The 18147-nt window shown below is 37.8% G+C and overlaps 1 protein-coding gene across 1 annotated transcript; it reads right to left on the reverse strand.

Annotated features, from left to right (window-relative positions):
* Nucleotides 1-346: 346 nt before the first annotated feature.
* On the reverse strand, nt 347-10025 carry LOC117342337 (membrane magnesium transporter 1-like). Its single transcript, XM_033904476.1, has 4 exons — nt 9899-10025; nt 7620-7672; nt 2481-2584; nt 347-1578 (listed from the first exon to the last, which is right to left on the reverse strand). The coding sequence occupies exons 1-4, from the start codon at nt 9969-9971 to the stop codon at nt 1482-1484; spliced, it is 327 nt and encodes a 108-aa protein (XP_033760367.1). The 5' UTR covers nt 9972-10025; the 3' UTR covers nt 347-1481.
* Between the last annotated feature and the right edge of the window lie 8122 nt (nt 10026-18147).

Below are 18147 nucleotides of genomic sequence, written 5' to 3' on the forward strand. Positions count from 1 at the left end.
TATTAAATGAAGATTATTATTAATTAAATTATAAGAAACAAACAATTGTCTATGTTTTTATTTAAAGTTAAGACTATGGCATGTATTTAGCCAAATCTATACAACTTGCACCTGAGTTCAGTCAATCAAAAGTTACGGTTCTTGATGGTCTAGCTCAATTTGGTCCACCTCGGTATTGAGACCACCTTGCTATTAAGACCACTTTGACACGGACCCCCAGGTGGTCTTAATAGTGAGGTTTTACTGTAACATATCTTCAGGAGAACTAGACATTGTGAAGACCTAATGATCAAAACTACCTTCCTTGGACCCACCCCTAATTTACACGAATCAACAACGACATTAATAATATTTTGTAGATTTTATTTTTCAATTTACAAACATCCAATGACTAACTTCAGACATACAATTTCATTACAACGTACAGTATTTAAGATCTTTTATTACACTCCTGAGTAAATTATATTGATAGACAGAATCATTATGATTTTGCATAAAATACCAAACATGGCTGAATACCTTTGTTATAAACAAAAGTGGACTAAATTCCTCATTAGAATGAAGAATGATACTAGATTTTCCTACAGTATTATTGACACTTCTTTCAAAATATGTGGCATCTTTACTGAATATACATGTACATACATTCTGCTTATACTCGGATACACATATACCAGGTAGTCATTTCAACCATTCTTTATCTAATTATTACAAACACAACATAATACAGATTTACAATTTATTTTATATTGAATCTACGACTTATTCCGATATTTTCAGTGTGGAATGACATTTCATAGCGTTATAAACACGGGTATAATTACATCAAGTTTAACTGTGATTGGCATTGTATATTTCAAAAATAAATACATGAACAAAACTTCAAACTTTAGATATCACCAAGGAAGTTTTGCCCAATAAAAATAAGAATTCAAGAGTATTGGCAAAGCTACAAGTATCTTTAGTTACCATTTAATACAAGGTTTATGAAACTTGTGAGAAAATTCATTTATGCTGACCAGTAGCTCAATAAAACAAGATATTCTTTAAAGACATGCTTCATAAAAGATCTTTGGGGGAAATGGGATGAATTGGTTGCTCAATTTCATTTCCTTGCGTAAACAAATACCAGATTTAAAGGTTTGGGAAACTATGATGACATCATTCGGAAATTTAAATAACATGCACAATGTGAACAATCCGGAATGAAACCTTAATTTCTTACCCAAATGTATAGATAGGAAAAATACTTTTACATTCATACACACGTCTGTTACATCCAGATAGAATAATTCCTGGGTAATCAGCACCAACTCTTACAATGTTAACCATATCACAGGTACCACTTACACTCAAACATCAGGACTAATATACATGCATAGTGTCGATCACACTCAATGTCAATAATGTACAACAGTCCATTCTCTCCTTCATTAACTCCATCTGAAGACTCACACTGGATTATTTAGTCAATACTGGTGTTATCCACAGGAGTTAGCATCCCTGCGAGGAAACATAGCCTTTCCACGATGGTTAAAACAGTAAAATGACTGTCTGTTGCTCACCATATCCCATGTTCTACAACAGAAGATATAGATAACTTTTATTTTGAGATTCGAGAGAGCTTTTTAATTCTTTAGGAGTTTATACGAAAATTAAACTGAAAAAAGTTTGTTACAGTCATTCTACAACACATACTTGATATGTGAACTGCTGAAAGAGGAAACTACATCTGGTTTTAAGAGACGCCGATTGAATAATGAAGACTACAGAAAAGTTTTGTTTGATGCTTTAAAATATGCCTGGAGATTCTGTTCTCACTACCCAAGCTTATATTTAAGAGCACAACATTAGCTGTCCCAAATTTGATGCAACATATATGGCAGCAGTTTTGAATTTTACCCAACTTATATGGCAGCTGTCCTGAACTTTACCTAGCTTATATGGCAGCTGTCCTGAACTTTACCTAGCTTATATGGCAGCTGTCCTGAACTTAACCTAGCTTATATGGCAGCTGTCCTGAATTTTATGCAACTTATACATGTACAATGTATGGCAGTTGTCTCAAATTTTACCCAACTGCTACGACAGCTGTCCTGAATTTAACCCAACTTATATCGCAGCTGTCCTGAATTTTACTCTAGCAGCTGTCCCAAATTTTACCCAACTTATATGACAGCTGTCCTGAATTTAACCCTACTTATATCGCAGCTGTCCCAAATTTTACCCAACTTATACGACAGCTGTCCTGAATTTAACCCTACTTATATCGCAGCTGTCCCAAATTTTAAGCAGTTTATGTAGCAGCTATCCTGAATTTTACCCAAGCAGCTACAGAACATGGAGCAGAAGACACTCACCCAGATCATCGGGTCTTGCTCTCTTTTTACCTTTTTTCAGAGTCTGTATAAATTTATCTTTTGTCCATATTGTTCCATCATTAATTAGATAGGAGATGTACTAAAAACACAACAACTTACTTGCTATCTTGTTCGGAGCTGGCTCGTATCTCTCTGAAATTTCCTGATATATGTACCACTCCATAACATGTCAGAAACAGTCCAACAAAGCACTGGATTATAATCTGTCAAAAAAGAGATCTCACAATCTATATGTGTGTACATATTATATTTGGTCAAGCTGTGAGAGTGATATTGTTTTGAGACAAAGTTAGGACAGAATTTCTTTTTAAGGTACAGATCTTCATTACAAGTGAAGGAACAATATTATACTGCAACTGTTAAAACTGTTCAGTTGCATAAAGATCTTATATTATAGACAGCTTCACAATATCATACCAAAAATTGCACCACTAACAAAATAAAAACACATTTGACATCTGTGACCATGGCATTTGGTTATAAACTTAACTACTTTGCTTCAGAATTTCATAAAAATTTTGTCAGTTATATTAATGAAGAGGACCTAAAGATGGTATCTGTGACCTTGACCTTTAGGGTATTCTCCAGGTACTCTGGGCTCTTATTAAGTCTCCTAAGTGTTGTTAATTTTATTTTAATAAATTCAGCCTTTTCTTAATGAAGAAGCTTAAGTGTACCTATTTATTGATATAACATACAGTAATAAAATATAGTTTCATCTAGAGCCCCTGCATCTTACAGGATCCACCGGAAGGAATCAACGAGTCCGCGCAGAACCACATCCCCTCCATAACAATAATTATATCCAATGATGGAAACAACACATTCGCTTTTAATATCCATCCAGGATTAAACGAACTAGAAACCACCCACTCGGATAACAAGCGGGCCAGAACCAAAGATACACCACAAGATAAGGTAAACTTACCCGCTTCAGTTATACCTTATTTCAAAGCACTTAGAAGACTGAGAATACAAGCGTTCAAATGCCAGAAACACACTGACTTCCTTAAGAAGTGTGTGAAAGATGGAATATCACGGTTCACCCAAGGGATTACAAACCCGAGTCATCCCTCAACTCCCTGACACAAACACACAGAGTTCAGTATCGCATGGGAAGCATGCCATGTGGACTTTGGCATCAAAATTACTAAACTTTTACAAAATTACTGGTCAAACCGGATTACGGCTCTAGCCAGTGAAATAGAAACTGTAAAGAGCCAAGTTACGGCTAACTCATCACCTGATATAGCCGACAGGGTTTTCAGCATCATAGACCTATCGGTGACTAAAATCATAGACCAAGAACAAAAGAAACCGGATAAAACAACCGAATGGAAACAACGCGGCAGAAATACTGGAAAGCCAAATCAAAAGCAAACACAGTAGACTACAGTGGAATAGTAAATTTATCAGATAGGAATCTTAATAAAACTGAATTAGATGTATTAGCAAAAGGTTTAAACTTTGCCCTACGCCAAGGGCCGCAGATCCCAATGAACTAGTCACAGCCACATATTTATTCAACAGAAGAGTCAGCCTTAAACATTTCTTTAAAGATTCTGATTAATACATACGCAACCCTTTTAAAAAACCGTCAGACTGGACACCTCCAGTAGGTAACGATGCAAGTTAAGACACGTACATTCCTCAATATAGTCACAGAGAAAATACACAAATTCAAACCCGTAAAAAACCACTACAATATTCTATAAGTATTAAAGAAAGAGCAGCTTTGGAATCATTAAATAACAAGGGCCCATTGGAGGGCCACAACATATGCCCGACGCAATATTTGACACTTGGAATGGGGTAGTTTCACAGGTTGTAATGCTCTGGATCATCAAGATGTATATTTGTGTCAAGTATGGAGAGCCTGGGTCGGGTAGTATTGAAGTTATGGTCCGGATAAGCAAAATCATCAAAGGGTAATAACTCCGCTAATAAGGGGGTAAGGGGCATAATTTTGGTATGTGACACTCCGTCTCATCTAGATGTATATTTGTTTTAAGTATGGAGAGCTCAACACCATATGTGCCCAAAGTAAAATCATCAAAGGGGAATAACTCCACAAATAAGGGGGTAACGGGCATGATTTTGGTATGCTACACTCCGGCTCATCAAGATGTATATTTGTGTCAAGTATGGAGAGTCTGGGTTGAGCAGTATTGGAGTTATGGTCCGGACAAGTAAAATCATCAAAGGGGAATAACTCCACAAATAAGGGGGTAAAGGGCATGATTTTGGTATGCGACACTCGGGCTCATCAAGATGTATATTTGTGTCAAGTATGGAGAGCCTGGGTCGAGTAGTACTGGAGTTATGGTCCAGACACCATATGTGCCCGCCCGCCAACATGATAACATAATACGTCCCGTCTTTCGTCGGGCGTATAAAAATGAGTCCATCATTATCAAACCAGCAGATAAAGGAGGGGCTATAGTCATCCAGAACAAACAGGATTACATCAAAGAAGTACATAGGCAGGTATACGATAGTACCTACTACGAGAAAGTCAATTCGGATTTGAACCCTAAAATAAGTAAGAAAATAACTTCCTTTCTTAAATTCGTAGGAGAACGCAATCTTCAGATGAGGTCATCAAATACCTTACACCAAAAAACCCTAGAACTCCTATAATCTATACCCTACCCAAGATACATAAAGGGGCAACCCAGGCAGACCGATCGTATCGCAATAGGGAGTTGCACTGATGAGAAAATTTCAGAATTTGTAGACTTTCATTTGAAACCGCTAGCAACAAAAACAGTCATACATTAGAGACACTAATGACTTCCTACGAAGAATCAATGCACTTGGAAAATTACCGGAAAACAGCTTGTTATGCACAGTGGATGTCTCATCATTGTATACATTGATACCCCACTCAGAAGGTATAAGGGCCGCAAAACTGGCACAGATGCTAGGGACAACACAGAACCCTGCACCTGGATCATTCTCCGTATGATGGCTCTCATATATACTTACCAATAACTGTTTCGAATTTAATAAGGATTTCTTTCTACAAAAACTAGCCATGGCCACAAAGATTCCCCCCAATTATGCGATTATATTCAAGGATTTTGTAGAACGTAGATTCATGGTAACCCAGATGAAACCATTAATTTGGTGGAGATATATAGATGATATATTTTTCATATGGACACACACAAGTGAGGCCCTCACCTCCTTCTGTGAATCCATGAACAATTAACACGAAACTATTAAATTCACCTTTGAGGTCAGCAACGCCAAGGTTAACTTCTTGGACACTACATGTACAGTGTTTTTACAACCAGACAGTAGCCTAGGCAGCAAACTGTTCAACAAACCGACTAACGCCTTTCTATATATATATATACACTATCGGAGCTGCCATCCCAAACACCAGAAGAACAGCATGCCATTCTCACAAGCGCTGAGAAAATGAAAGATCTGCAGTGATTCCCAACACTTTAAGGAAGATAGTAAATCTCTCAAACTACGTTTTTTAAAAAGAGGATACCCAGAACAATTAGTTGATAATGCCATAGCATGAGCACCCGGAATGTCGCGTGACACACTCCTCAATCCACAGTAAACCGCATCAAACAATAAAGTGATCTCATTCATAGTTCCTCACAACCCCATGAACCCACCGATAGCGAACTATATAAAGAAGCAAAAACATATTTCAACCCGAGCCCGAGGAACGAAAGAACTATCCGAATACAAAATGATCAGATTGCAGCCTTCGCACGCCCAAAATTCATCAGGGACATACTAATACATAACAACTTAAATCAGAACCCTTCCGCTCCAGGCAGTGGCCCGTGCGGTAAGAACTAAGATCTCCACACACATGAGACCGTGTAACACATATATCAGTCACGGGACCGGGAAATCATACAGAATTAAGAACAAATTGCATGTCAAAGTACCAATGCTATCTACTTAATTACGTGCAACCAATGTCACCTACAATACGTGGGACAAACTTCTACCACTGTAAACATACGCATAAGAAACCACTTATACAATATCATTCACAGGCTTCGTGACAAACCAGTGGCCGATCATTTTAACGCCGCAAACCATGACGTCTCAGACGTCATAGTTACTGGTATAGTCAGTAACGTCATAAACACCAACCGCAGATTTATACAGGAAGAGAGTCTCATTCATATCATGAACACTCAGCAACCGGAGGGATGAAATATTGTGTTCTAATTATAACATGGTGAATGTTATAAACACACTCCAGTGAAACAACGCAAAGGGATTGTTACTATATAGCTAGGATTCCATGCATACTATGCGGCAACAGATATGCATCCGTGAGGACATTACGGAAGCATGTCAACACAGCACATGCGAACATATCTACCTGGTACAGGTGTAAGATTTGCAAGAAACTTGCGGGAGAGAACACAAGATGTAAGGCACTTAAAGGAAAAACACCCGGGATACAACATGGGCCCAGAGTGACTAAAGGAAAAAGATAAAAGAACAAGCTCAGAAACCTACAATCAAGAAACCATTCGAAGCACTTACTAAAGAACTGCATAATGCCAAATTTAGATCTATCGCTGCAAAAGGAACAAGAGAACCGGAAACACCTACCCCTACTGACATCATCCAGAACTACCCGAGGACCATGTAGACCTCCTCTGGGAGGACCTCTCCCTTAGTGACGACAAGTCAGAGGGATCGGATGTTACAAGCACAGTTAATGTGGACTACAAACTTTTAGGATATAATTCTGTCTTCATCCACTATATGTTTAGATGAAAGAGACATTAGTGAATAGGACTATGTTAACCATTATGGAATACAAAACCAAAGATTGGGTTACTCATATAGTAACTTTAAATTTAATTTCAATTTAACGAATTTAATTAATTACAATTTACAGCATAACGTAATAATGCTATCTACTACATTTCAATTAGAGGTGGTTTTTCTCCGGGTACTTCGGCTTTCCTCCACCTCCAAAACCTGGCACGTCCTTAAATGACCCTAACTAGGATGTTAAACAAAAACAAACCAAGTATATCAATTGTTGTATTATATAACACCTCACTATTGAGAATCAAATAGGACTCCTCAATTTTAGTACATTAGGAGCCTAAAAATTGCAATTTGTGTCCTGATGAAGCCTCAAAAAGGCGAAACCGGTAGACCAATAAAGATGAACCATTGAGGTCTCCTTTGCCTGTTGTGATTGACCCTACCTACTTTATTTATTGATATACTTACATCAATTGGAAGTTTTGTGAATTCCTGTTCCGTTAATCTCAGATAGGATCTGTCTGTAAATAAAAAGAAATATGAAGCTTTAACACTACCACTTCAATAAAATTAGCTTAAAAGACAGAATTACATTTTTACACAGAATGGAATGAGAGGTGCAAAAGTAAGTCCTCCCCATTAATTCTTAATCTATATTCTGGTGTTTTATCATACCGTTGCTGCCTTTGCCCAGGTGTGTTAACGTTCATGTAAACATATTTACACAGAAATATTTATCTTGCAAGTGGGAGCATACAGGAGATTTTAATAATATTCAGGATCCACGGGGGTCGTAAATTTCAGCCTGAACATTTAAACATTTTTTTCAAAGTAGCGCGAGTCTCCAGTTGAATCTGGGAGGCTTGACAGGTGTGGTGTCCCTTCTGGTGGAAAAGATGACAGTTGGCAGTGTCAAATCTGCAATGACTGCTAACATTATAATAATATTCAGATACTATAACACTGATTAGAGGCCCAGAGGGCCTACATCTCCCACCTGGATATATCAGTAATTATGGCAAAATACTCTCTCATTCAAGTTATATTACAAATATATTCCTATTTTTTAGCTGCCTCTTCCAACAATGGTTAAAACTACATGTGCTTAGACCAAATCTTGCAATTTGTCATTCTCAAAAAAGGAAAAGGACTAAATTTTTTTTATATCTCTCAATCCTATTATGCCTGTTCCTCTAGACTCGATCGAGGGAGCCACACCCTCCATTTATACAGCATTATATTTCCTTTTCCTGAAGATGCCAGACATAATTTCATCAAAATCCATTAAAGTGTTTAGGATTGGTAGCGATTTAAAGGATTTACCTCTATTTCCCTATTGGGGCCCCATCCCTCCAGCCTAAAGGGAGTCACATCATCTGTTGAAACAGCATTGCCCAATAATGCTCCAGATGAAATTTCATCAAAATTCATTCTTGCATTCAGGACAAGTAGTATAGGGATAAAGTAAATTTTGACGAATGCTAGCTAGACTCTGTGCCATATCCATATGGCATTATAAGCTGATATCAAACTGGCCCAGGTGAACTAAACATTTGTCATATTTGGATGTATATATATTGACATTTTAACATTCCATTTCCTATATTCTTCCTCCGGACTGTCCCCTAAATGTCCCAAAATGCTCCAGAACAGTGATGAATGCATTCAAGCATGGGATTACATTTTCTTGGGTTAGCTTATGAATTAGTTGCTTTGGTCTTTCTTCCCCACTGATGCTGTTATTTTTCATCTGACACCCAAACAAGATTTGTTCCCTTAGCAGTGTTGTAATGAAAGCCATATACAGCTTAAATGTATCATGGAGCGTCATGTCAACAGCCCCAGCCAACAGATTTTGACCAATAGTAGAAGAAGCCATGGACCTGCTAAAACAGGATTTATACTTGAGTGACTCATCAGATTCATCAGATGAGGAAACTGACAAGAGAAATTACAAGGAACTGGGATACCTATCAAGTTCTACACACACCATCTGCCAAGATGAAAAAGAGTGAGCACAAGAAAAGAAAAAGACAATGAACACTGTTAAATTTAAATTTTCAATAATCTTTTATCAATTTTAGTAATTGTTTTCACAACAGACGGTTAATCATAATCAACAATGCAATTACTTGCCCTTGAATACATTATTATAACTATTACGTCATAATTAACAATTGAATGTTAACCTCCTGAAGAGTACTTCAGGGGGGATTTTACCTGTAAAAAATTGTCCCTGATGAAGACCCTGCAATAGGGTCGAAACTAGTAAACAATAAAGTTCCAACTTATCGGTAATGCTTGAGTATGTTGCAGTTATTACTCCCTTCTTATATTAAATGTAACATTTAATGAAAATTGTTAATGGAGTTAAATACCTGAAACCTGAATTGTATTATCAGTTGTATGTACCATGGCCACTTTTATATCATAAAACGTGTAAAGGGGGACAACTCAAGCGATAGCCCGAACACATTCGATGACGATAATTCTGAATAACACAGATTATCAATTTATCGGAATACAAATATGGATTTATATATTAATCTTAAGTTATTAACTAGAGGTGAATACAAACTATGAAGCCCTTGCGTACAAGTATTGCCTTTACATTGTGTAAATTAGACAAGCCAATATTCGGCGACTACCGGTGTGCATCGGGGTCACTCATTCAGGTGATTTCATGAAATATGTGAACGGCGTCAATTCAGACAATTTATGGAAAGTTCCTGTTAACTCATACTCACGTTGTGCCGCTGAATAAGCAGCATGTGCCATAGCTAACAGCCCAACAATCACACACGTTTTATGAAAATCCATCTTGTTACAATATACCGGAAGGTTCTGATGGTAAACTAATAACCAAAGAGGTATTCGGACAATGATTTCCGGAAATTGGTACAGATAATGGCGTTAGTTAGTTAGTTAAAATGCTTAACGGTCCATCAAAGCTATAAAGGTCAAAAGGGCCAAAAATACGAGCGAAATGGGCAAGAGACAAAATGACATAAAAAAAACCATGTAAAAATGTAGTTACTTTTTAAATTAGTATATATTGGCAGAGACCTAGGTCTCTGATATTGGTACACTCACGACAAGTTTAAAATCAAAAGTGAAGAGAGATATATGTTACTTATCTTAGATGCTTTTTTTTTTAGTAGAGCTGAACCTGTTTCTTGTTTATCCTGGGATGATTAATGACTTCGAGTTTTTGACAATGTTACTGTCGTAGAGCTTGAAGTTTGGTTTTCCGTGTTGGATTAAACCCTCAACTATTTCATAGCCGCTGTACGTGCTTTCTTTCCTTTTTGTAAAGCTGGTATCGGATGTTGTAGCATTTCTGTAGTGCATCCTTCATCCCGACTTTTAGCATTTCCATCCAGTAATTATTAAACAGTTAGTTAATGTTTTATTTCCAATAAGGATCCCAGACAATACAACAAATTACAATTAGGGTGAGTTTCACCATGCATCGGACACATACCATTGGTCGGACACTTTTGTTTGAGCATTAAACATGCACTGAATTGCTTACAGAGTTGTTTTTTTCACTATAAAAAAATTTCAAATCAAACGTTGTTGCGATACCGACAACACAGGTCACGTGCCGTTGTAGCCCGCCAACTTACGAACTGGGATTGCCGGATAACAGAGGTCAGGTCAGTGCATTTTGACATTTAATTGCATCTTATAGGAGTTATCTCCCTTGCAGCAAATAACGTTAACAAGTCTTCATGTAACCAGATTATTTATTTTTTTGAAACATTTTATTACAGTATTTTATTGAAAAACTATTTGAAATCTCAGTTTTACCAAACCTTTTTTGCATTTTGCTGCGTAGTCCAAATTAACCATGCATCGGACGCTAATTCACCATGCATCGGACACTGTCCGATGTATGGTATGATAGTTATGTGCACTATATAAAAAGGTTTAGACGTAGGCAAGATTAATTGAAAATTATGAAATAAAATCTGCTTTCAGACAGAAATGAAGAATGTCATAATCAGAGGTGTTTATGCTGTCGGGATGCACCACTGGGGTCCAAGAAACCTGGAGATCGGCCAGGTGTTGTATCTAAAATATGAACCAGAAAACCCCTATGACAAAAACGCTGTTGCCATTTGCTCAGATATAGAGACGGAGGCATGTGGCATATTTACAGCGAGGTGATGCAAAATTTGTATCAATTCTTCTTAAAGATGATATTCCACGCAGCCTGGTTTACCTTAAAGCAAAAGACAAACCTTCCAAGTTTAGAAAACACAGTGCCAGTGGTCCGATGCAGAGGTGCAATATTGGATTCAAAGCAGACAATGCAGATGTTGAAAAAAATAGATTCATTTGCAAAAATCAGCCAGTTGACATTAAAATCAATTAAATTTACAATTACTGAATAAATGCATGTCAATGAAAATCGTGCTAACGTGTTTTGATTTCATTTTGATAGAAATGGGCCCAACACGGAATAAGTGGTCGGCTGAAGCCATGTCTGCCGCAGTGCACGAAGTTAAGTTTGGTGGGTGTAGCGTTAGACTTGCGGCCGCAAAATTTAATGTTCCCAAATCTAGTCTCGGGGACAGGCTGAGTGGGCTTAACGGTTTGGGATAACAATTGGATTTACGTTTGGTTTATTTTGTTTAACGTCCTATTAACAGCTAAGGTCATTTAAGGACGGCCCCCCCCCCGTGCGTACGACATGCATGTGTATGGCGAGTGCGTATGTGTGTGTTGGGAGGCTGCGGTATGTTCGTGTTAAGTCTCCTTGTGATAGGCCGGAACTTTTGCCGATTTATAGTGCTACCTCACTGAACCATACTGCCGAAGACACCTAGCAGGACACCCCACCCGGTCACATTATACTGACAACGGGCGAACCAGTCGTCCAACTCCTAATATGATGAGCAGCAACTACTACCATTTTTAAAGACTCTGGTACATGTATGTATCGGCTAGGGGACAGAACCCAAAGCCTTCCTCACAGCGGCAAACGCTCAACTAAAGGCCAAAAGTGAGGCATTGTCAAGGGAGACATTAGGGGACGAAAGTTAAAGGAGAAAAAAAATAAGATCCCAAATTTAGTCGCCTCTTACGATAATGCAATGGGGGCAGCAGGTACAATTCTTACGCCCTACCTGCAGGACATTTCAGATACCATACCGTTTCAGTAAATGAAACTCGTATAATAAAACATAAGTTTCACCAAACTGCAAGTTTCCCTAATGTATTGGACGCAATCGACGGTACCTTGATTGCCATATAGGGGATGAAGACCGAAGATGAGCCAATGTTTGTTTGTCGGAAAGGATTTCATGCCATCAATGTTCAGGGTGTTGTTGAAGCAGACATCTTGTAAGTTTATCTAATCCGTCATATCGAAATAATATGAACTAGTATCAAAGGCACCGTTTAAAAACAATCATGAAATTTTCCATTTTTTTCTGATAAATTAATATATGTGATCTTGGATAAAAGGTCTATGTCAACAATGAGCATATATTTGGTGGCTATCTTATAAGTACGGAAGCCCATTGGTGTCAAATGTAATTTGTAAAAAAAAAAAAAAAAAATGTACGCAATATTTTTCCGAATATATACACGAATTATTTCGAATATACGCAATATTTATTTGGCACCAATGGCTTTCCGTATTTAAGTGATATCAGTGTATATAACGAGAAATGAGTAAAGTGCCATATCTTCGTTCCTACAGTAGGACAGCCTGGCCATGGGCGAATTTTTTGTTAAGCAATAACTCCTGTGTCATGATATGCATAAAAAATGAATAAAATAAATGTACACTATATTTGGTATTATTGGTATTTTCAGTATGAAGTAGTACATACAGGCTTCACATTTGTTAAAACAAAAATTAATAAATTGGTTCCAGATTTTAAATTTCCGGATTTTCCGAAAGTGTGTTTATACAGGAAATTTAGTTTTGCCTACTGCGAAAAATGGAAGCCCACAGAAAAGGTGAGATGGCGGAAAAACTTAATTTACAACATATGTCAAAACAAGATTAATTCTGTCTTTGGGATAGAGATATTTAATTTTAAATAGGTTTCAGAAGAAAAAAAAATGTGTAGAGAATCGTGTCATTTTGGGTCAAATATCATATGTTGCAATTTTTGAGCATTTTTTAAGCTGTTACCATGGTATTCACAGCTCTAAAAATCATAGAAAATATCATTGGTTTGGTTTGGTTTATTTTGTTTAACGTCCTATTAACAGCTAAGGTCATTTAAGGACGGCCTCCCGTGCGTGCGACATGAATGCGTGTGGTGAGTGCGTATGTGTGTTTTGGGAGGCTGCGGTATGTTCGTGTTAAGTCTCCTTGTGATAGGCCGGAACTTTTGCCGATTTATAGTGCTACCTCACTGAAGCATACTGCCGAAGACACCCAGCAGGACACGCCACCCGGTCGCATTATACTGACAACGGGCGAACCAGTCGTCCCACTCCTTGTATGCTGAGCGCTAAGCAGGAGTAGCAACTACCATTTTTAGAGACCCTGGTATGTCTCGGCCAGGGGACAGAACCCAAAGCCTTCCTCACAGGGGCGAACGCTCAACTAAAGGCCAAAAGTTAGGCATTGTCAAGGGAGACATTAGGAAGAATAAAGTTGTTCAGAAAGAAGAGAAAAGATAATATCCCAAATTTAGTCGCCTCTTACAATCATGCAATGGGGGCAGCAGGTACAATTCTTACGCCCTACCTGTAGGGCAGCAGAAAATATCAGTTTACGTATCCCTCAGAGCTGTATTAAAATTGCAAATGTTGTACAGATTACAAATATATATACTTTATTAGAGGTTATATGTAGGGTTTACTGGCAATGTTTACATATCTAAGATATGTGCCATATTTTTCAGAATTGGGCATTTTTACTGTACACTGCTACCTTTTGATTTTGTGACCAAATAAAACCAGTAATCTATTTCAGCAGATAATGCTGCTTTGGAAGTGATGAGATAATGCGTAATTCGAAAATTTTATTTTTGACCTGTATCTGACCCAACAGGCTTTGACATTAACCATTTTTTGAAAATATGTCTTCAAGAAAAATTAGCAACGGTCACGACATGTTTGATGCTCTAAGCATACGTTATGTAGAGTAAATTGCTTTGAAGAAAACAAGAGGCCCATGAGCCTTAATGGTCACCGGAGTTTTGATATATATTTTGCAGATTTAATTCCCTTGACCTTGAATTTGAAGTCAATACCCCTGCATGTTAAATGTAAAATATCAGGTCTCTGTGCCTCCTGGCTAGTGAGAAGAGGTTGTTTAAAGATTTGAGCATATTCAACCCGTGTCCTTAAATGAAGGGTAAGGTCATCCATTTGAACAAACGTGGTATTCCTTCATCAATCCGAGCATGCTACAGACGCCAATATTAGGTCAGGTCCCTGGGCCTGTCTCTTATTGAGAAGAAGTTGAAAAAGTAAATTGTTTACGACCCACGACGGACGACGCCCAACAAAAGGCGATCGCAATAAGTCAACTGAGACTTCGTCTCAGGTGACCTAAAAAGTTCCATTCATAGATATGTTACCTTTACCTTTGCAATTAAGATCAGGATTAAATGTAAGCATTCAGTGTTCTAACATATTATACTTAAGAAACAAAAGATTCCATATGGTCTTGGTGCCCAGAATTGTACATGTATGATATTTCATGGTTTAACCCCTTAACTCCCAACTACGCCAAACTACGCCAATAACACGTTGGTGTAGGAAAAAGTGACGTATCTCTCTTATTTGAGCAGCTATTTAGATACTATTTACACCTTCGTGAACTCGGGAAGATATCCAACAACTTTTGTTCTTAATAAAATGTCATTGAATAAAGTTTTAAGTCATTTTTTTTTTAGTTGAAAAGATATAGAAATTATTTTTTTGACATTTTAAATTGTTGACGTCGTTTACGTTTGGCGTCTTTGTCTCGTACGCCTGTATGGAATTGAAACGACTGGTAATCAATAAATAAAACCACAATTGATACTTGAAACTTTGCACATTGGTACATTATAACCCATATCTAATTACAGTTTCTTCATTGTTAATAGCAATGATTCAAAACGCTTTACATGGGTGATTGTTTAGCTGTAATAATTTCTACATCGTTTGTATTTGAATGTTTTGGTATTTACAATATAATTCGTCTACAGTTGAAGCCAAGAACAATGAAATCAGAATAGTAATTGTATCAAACATAATTTACAGAAATAAACTTAAAATGCCGTTTACAAAACGCCCATAATATCGGAATGGCGAGTCGCGATCGGTCGCGATCGTGACGTCATGATAATACCTTCTCGGAACAAGCACCTGTAAGAATTTGCGTCGAAATTGTAGTGAAGTTATACTTGTACACCAGTTTCTTTTGAAAATCAAAAATACATCATGTGAAAAAAAAACATCACAATGGATTAACCCTAATTACGTAAATACAACCCCATAACAGCTGCGTGTATTTATAGCACTCACGGATTTCCCAAACCTCACTTTCGCTTTGTGCAGTTTTTTTTAATTACCCTTCCCGGCTCGACATGTCTAACTGGTCAAATGATTAGACAATTCTATCAATATCCGGATATTTTCGCGGTTATGTTACCCACGTGATATACTTTGAAAAGATGGCATCTTCAGAATCAGATACGACGGAATTTGAAAACAATGATGGAAGTAGATGAAGGGAGCGACAGAGACGACTCTTTATCGGACATAGATTTGGACGACGACCTCAGTGACCATTCCTTTCAGTCAGACACGGACAGCGATGGTGATCCAGACACCAGTTCTGTTGACAGCGACTTCTGGAGTGACGAGCTGAAGGATGTCGTCATTACGGACTTCACAGAGGCAACCGGACCCCGACACGACCTGTTACCGACTGCCAATGTTTTGATGTTCTTTTTCCTTATGTTCAGCGAAACTTTTTTCAGCACCCTGATGCAGGAGACTAACCGATATGCCGCCCAACGACAGGAGACCAAACCCAAACCCCGACTGGTACGATACTACCATTCCAGAGATGATGGCATTCATCGGAATGCACATTCTGATGGGTGTAGTGCAGGTACCAAACCTGGGTACCGTTTCACAACGCATACGTAACTTTACGGGTACCCGTAAACCATACGTAAGTTTTTTTAACCGTTTCACGACGTACACGTACAGTAAGTTACGAGTGCCCGTAAATAAGTTGCGGGTACCCGTAAATCACCTCCAAAACCGTACGTAACTTACGCCAACAAATACCTACCGTAAACCGTACGTAACTTACGTAAGCACGTTATATTTACTTATTAAAGTAAACAAATATGGCGGTCATCGGTTTTTTATTGCATCAGGAGGAGCACCAGCGGGCACTGAGGAAAGAAAGGGGGTTTCGTGAGAGACAAAATCTGTCAGAAATTCTTGACGATGTCTCTTTGATTGAAAGATATAGGTTACCAAGACATTTGATTGTTGATATTCTAAATGCAATATCACCTACCATAACACGCCATACCAAGCGTTCACATGCAGTAAATCCTACAACTCAGCTCCTAGTCACTTTAAGATACTATTCCAAAGGTGGATTCCTTTCTGAAATTGGAGATTTGCATGGTATAAGCAGGTCCACAGATAGTCGGTGCATTACAGCGGTCATCAGTGAAATATATGCTAAGTATAATGTTTCAATCAAATTCCCATCGTCCATTGCTGAAATCCGAGATGTGAAAGAAGGATTCCACATAATCGCCGGGATGCCGAATGTTGTTGGGTCGATCGACGGCACACTCATTCCAATTCAGTCACCATCAGAAGACGAACATGTATTTGTATGCAGGAAAGGATATCTCGTACTGAATGTGCAAGCCATATGTACTTACAACATGAAGTAAGTTGTTGTAAGACTCCGTGAATTACATAATATAACCGCCTTGGTTCTTTCGTGAACGAGAGTGACGCCCCCTTGCTATATGTAGGTTGATAATAATTAGAGAAACCAAACCAAAAGGCGGAGCACAAAGTCGATGACCAATAATATACAAGAAAATTAAATCTATTCGAAATTACTGTAAATCTAGACCCAAATGACTTGAATCATTTACCTGGTTTCGATAATGATTGTAAAACGTTCAATTACACTTGTATTGGATTATTTCCTGTTTGGCCAAACCCTTACTGCAGGAGAATTATTTTTATCTATCAATATAAAGGGACGAGAAACACTCGTATGTTATGGAGTAAGCTTAAAACGTTAATCATCACCATAGTATAGTTATCTGCATCATTGTCAATTTTACCTGTATAGCCACTAATTGATATCATCATGAGAACGACACAAAATAAAAGTCATTTTGCCTATCATTAGTTTTTGGACACTTTTATTTTATATGCATTTTTTTGCTTTTCTCGGGTTCATAAATGTGATCTACAAGTGGCCAGGATCTGAACATGACAGTTTTATCCTGTCCAATAGTGAAGTTGGAACAACTTTAGAAAATGAGATGGATGGTTGGTTGCTCGGAGATTCCGGTACCCATTAAGGCCATGGCTTCTTACTCCAGTCACAATTCCGGCATAAAGAAGTGATGAGATGTAGGTTACTTTAGTTTCATGAACCTGTCATCATTCACACTGTAAAATTAATGTGTGGTTTGAATTGAGTAAGTTGCATTCCAGACAAAATATATAGGTAAAGGCACATAATGCACTTCAATTGAAGCCAAAATGAAGTGTACCCGGAACGAAAAACAATATTCAATTATGTCACACCTGTCACTGCACCACAGGTGTCTGTGATTTCTGGTGTTCTAATCGGCACACGCCGATAATTGCTTGTGAGTTCACGTATTTGGTTTCTATGCACTTCAAAAAAGTTCCGAAAATTGAGCTTGAATTTTATTGCGTTTAAACTATAGGGAATACATTTTCAAGTTATTGAAATTAAATACATTATTTTTGGAATTCAGTAAGTGAGTTTCGTTTTCCTTACAAGCGA

Source organism: Pecten maximus, chromosome 14, assembly GCF_902652985.1.
Source record: "Pecten maximus chromosome 14, xPecMax1.1, whole genome shotgun sequence".
Classification (NCBI taxonomy): domain Eukaryota; kingdom Metazoa; phylum Mollusca; class Bivalvia; order Pectinida; family Pectinidae; genus Pecten; species Pecten maximus.